This window comes from Dipteris shenzhenensis, chromosome 6 (genome assembly GCF_047967505.1).
Source record: "Dipteris shenzhenensis isolate YYH24624 ecotype China chromosome 6, Dip_SZ_1.0, whole genome shotgun sequence".
Lineage (NCBI taxonomy): Eukaryota > Viridiplantae > Streptophyta > Polypodiopsida > Gleicheniales > Dipteridaceae > Dipteris > Dipteris shenzhenensis.
This window is the reverse complement of record NC_141601.1, coordinates 10,972,564-10,975,759: the sequence shown is the minus strand read 5'-3', so window position 1 is coordinate 10,975,759 and position 3,196 is coordinate 10,972,564. Positions and strand designations below refer to the sequence as shown.

At 44.5% G+C, this 3,196-nt stretch overlaps 1 protein-coding gene across 1 annotated transcript; it reads left to right on the top strand.

The window, feature by feature from the left end:
• The first annotated feature begins 1,228 nt into the window (after positions 1-1,228).
• Positions 1,229-2,780, top strand: LOC147900776 (BURP domain-containing protein 6-like). The gene is made up of 2 exons (XM_087375411.1): positions 1,229-1,274; positions 1,548-2,780. Exons 1-2 carry the CDS (start codon positions 1,248-1,250, stop codon positions 2,511-2,513), a joined length of 993 nt encoding a protein of 330 aa, XP_087231537.1. The 5' UTR covers positions 1,229-1,247; the 3' UTR covers positions 2,514-2,780.
• The last annotated feature ends 416 nt before the right edge of the window (positions 2,781-3,196 follow it).

The following is a 3,196-nucleotide window of genomic DNA, read 5'->3' as shown; positions in this document are numbered from 1 at the left end:
GTGTCAACCTTTCCCAATCGCAATCTGGCCACATCGCCGGAATCCAGCTCAATTCCTCCCGCGAAAGCCCTCCCCGTGACCCTTCCCTGCTCCTCCTTGCTCCAATATCCAACCAAAGATTTAATAGTAATGGTGACTTGTTGCTTGCAAGTATCCAACCAAAGATCAAATAGTAATGGCAACTTGTTGCTTGCAAGTATCCAACCAAAGATCGAATAGTAAAGTGGAAAGCTATTTTGCCTAGTTCTTTGCCTTTTCTATCACACTAAGTTAGAGAATCATTATCATTTTTTTTGGGAATGTTATGTAGCTCAAAGACATTGTTGGAGAGAGGTCATCCGAGCCCAAATTCACATAACATTTAAATGGAAACAAACGCTATGCGAAGGTAAATGGAGAACCGATGTCGAAATGCAATTTTGACTCTTGGAGTTACATTCGTGCTGTTGATATTCAATTTATTCGAAGGCTACGGAATAGGGTGGTGTTTTAGTGCTTAATCATGGAAGTTTTAGACATCCTCAGGTACTTTTGTGGTATTAGATGGAAAGACTTGCAAAGCGCTTGTCTGATGTCTTTGCTCCAAATAGTAGTAAGTGTACTCTTTTTCCTTCTTTTCTTCATTTAATTTCAATTTTTCACGAAAAATGAAATAAAATCTAAGACTACAAATTTGTGAAAACTTAATAACAACGCTAGTAGATAACATGTAGGTAAAAAGAAAAGTGTACCCAATAATAGTGCTTTTAAAGAAAGGTGCACGATATGCATGCGCAACTTAAGATGAGGTGCGCACAAAGATTGTTGGTAGTGATTTACCTCACTTATTGCAAATGGGAGCGTGTTCTGGTTGCATATGACTCTAGCAAATGTGGCACCTCCACCACCTAAAATAAAATAAAATCTAAGAGTACAAATTTGTGAAAACTTAATAACGGAAATAAAATAAAATCTAAGAGTACAAATTTGTGAAAACTTAATAACAGTAAAAGGAAAAGTGATAGTGCTTTTAAAGAAAGGTGCATGATTCGCATGCGCAACTTAAGAGGAGGTGCCCACAAAGATTGTTTATAGTGGAGGGTGTTCCGGTTGCATACGACTCTAGCGAATGTGGCACCTCCACCACCTCACCATCAGAGGTGCTTGGGTTGCATACGACTCTCCCATGGTTTCCATTTCTATAAAGAGAGGATGCATATACATCAATATGTATAATCTGCATGGCGGCATCCAAGAACCTCTCCTTCATGGTTCTACTCCTAGGGATGATCAAAGTAAGAAACCAGCTGCCTCCGCCGATACTTAATTGCTTGTGTGTGTATATATACCGATTGTTGCTTGTTGATCTATGTATCGTAGCAGAAACTGCCGGGTGGCAGTAGTCTTGATGGTTCTACTTCTAGTGAATTGATTGAAGTAAGAAATCTTTAACTAGCTTCCGTTTGCTTGTACGTGATTGTTTTTTTGTTGCGAGCAAAAAAAGACACGTGATCTATGCAGAGAGTAACTGTGTGTACGTGATTGTTGCTTGGTCGTAACTTTGGCAGGTGCACCTCCTGCTCCTGGTTGCAGGCAGTGGCCCAGCCCAGCAAGACGATGGGCGGGCCTTCTGGGAGCAGTGGCTACCTGGAGTGCCCATGCCCTCCACAGTCGCGGCCCGGCTATCTCCTCTCACTGCTGGTCGAGCTGCTGAGTTTGCCGCTATCGTGTCCAACGGCATTGTCTCGCCCTTAATCGCTGCCAAGCTGTGCGAAGAGGCCGGCTTCAATTGCAAGAACGACGTTTCCCGGGCGCTCTATGCCTACGGCTGCATCCAGTGCGTCACCCCGGAAACGGCTGTGGATCCCAATCTCTTCCTGCCCAACAAGGAGCTCCGCCCCGGTGGCCGCTTCACTATGCCCAACCTCTACGACCCTGAGCCAATGAACGCCTTCCTGCAGCCTTCCCTCGCCCGCGTCTTCATGCCCGCCTTCTCCACCAGCTCACTGCCAGAGCTGCTCCGCTACCTGCACCTTCGCAAAGGCTCCAATATGGCTCACAACATGGCCATCGTCCTAGACACGTGCCGCTCGGCCCAAGAGCACCACGTCGACGATCGGCAAGAGTGCGTCACCACGCTGCAGTCTATGGTAAGCTTTGTTGCATCAGTGCTTGGCAGCAGCTCGAAGCAGGCGCCAGTGCAGGTGATATCAGAGAGTAGCCATGTCGGGTCGGAGCAAGAAGTGGAAGTTGTGAGCTTGCAAGAGGTGAAGCTGGCCATGGCGCCTGTAACGTGCCACAGCTGGGTTTTCCCATTTGCCGTGTATTACTGCCACTACGTCAAGGAGGTGAGAGTGCTGCGTACGAGATTGCGAGTCCTTTCGGACGGGGAAATCATCCAGAGGAGTGTGCTGTGTCACCGTTGGAAGGAGCTGCTCCGCCCCAAGTACGAGGCTCTCGGCATAACGCCAGGCCAAGAAGCCTGCCACTTCATCTATGCCAGCAATCTCATGTTCGTTAAGAGAGCTTCATAGTCTACCTTACCTTGGAGTAGTAGCAGCTGATGATCTACTAGTGAACCCATGTGAAATAAAGGCTTTAACTTTCTTTGTATCTATACTTTTGATTTTAACAATGTGAAATAAAGGCTGTAAAATCTGACTTTCTGCTGAATCTACAACTTTAATCTATGCCAGGCAATCTCATGTTCGTTAAGAGAGCTTCATAGTCTACCTTGGACTAGTGGAGCTGATGCGATCTACTAGTGAATCCATGTGAAATAAAGGCTTTAACTTTCTTTATATCTATACTTCATAAGGGCTGTAAAATCTATATCTTTCTCCTAAATCTACAACTTTAATCTAGAATTCCCATGAGTATGATACTAAAGCCAACTTTTTTTTAAATTCTTGCCTATAAAATTTTATAAATTGAAGTAGCATTGATTATGTGGACCTTTCTTAAGCCAAGGGCAATTGTGATTAATAATAAGTTACTGTAACCAAACCTATCATTTCTTAGGGAGAAGGGGGAGATCACTGAGCGAGACCAGGGGACTTATGTTTTTAGAGCTTTTTTTTTCACTCTTTTGCTTCGATGCGGCTCTTCAATGGTTGTGGTTCCTTCGTTGGCTCAACATATATCTTGGGAGTTCATTGCTTCCTCCTACTTTATAGATCCCTTGCATCCTTCTCGTGTGTATGATTTATGTAAGTTG

Coding starts and splice junctions, on each gene's coding strand:
- LOC147900776 (XM_087375411.1), top strand. CDS start 1,248: ATGGTTCTACTCCTAGGGATGATCAAA. Junction 1,275..1,547: donor TACTCCTAGGGATGATCAAA/GTAAGAAACCAG, acceptor TAACTTTGGCAG/GTGCACCTCCTGCTCCTGGT.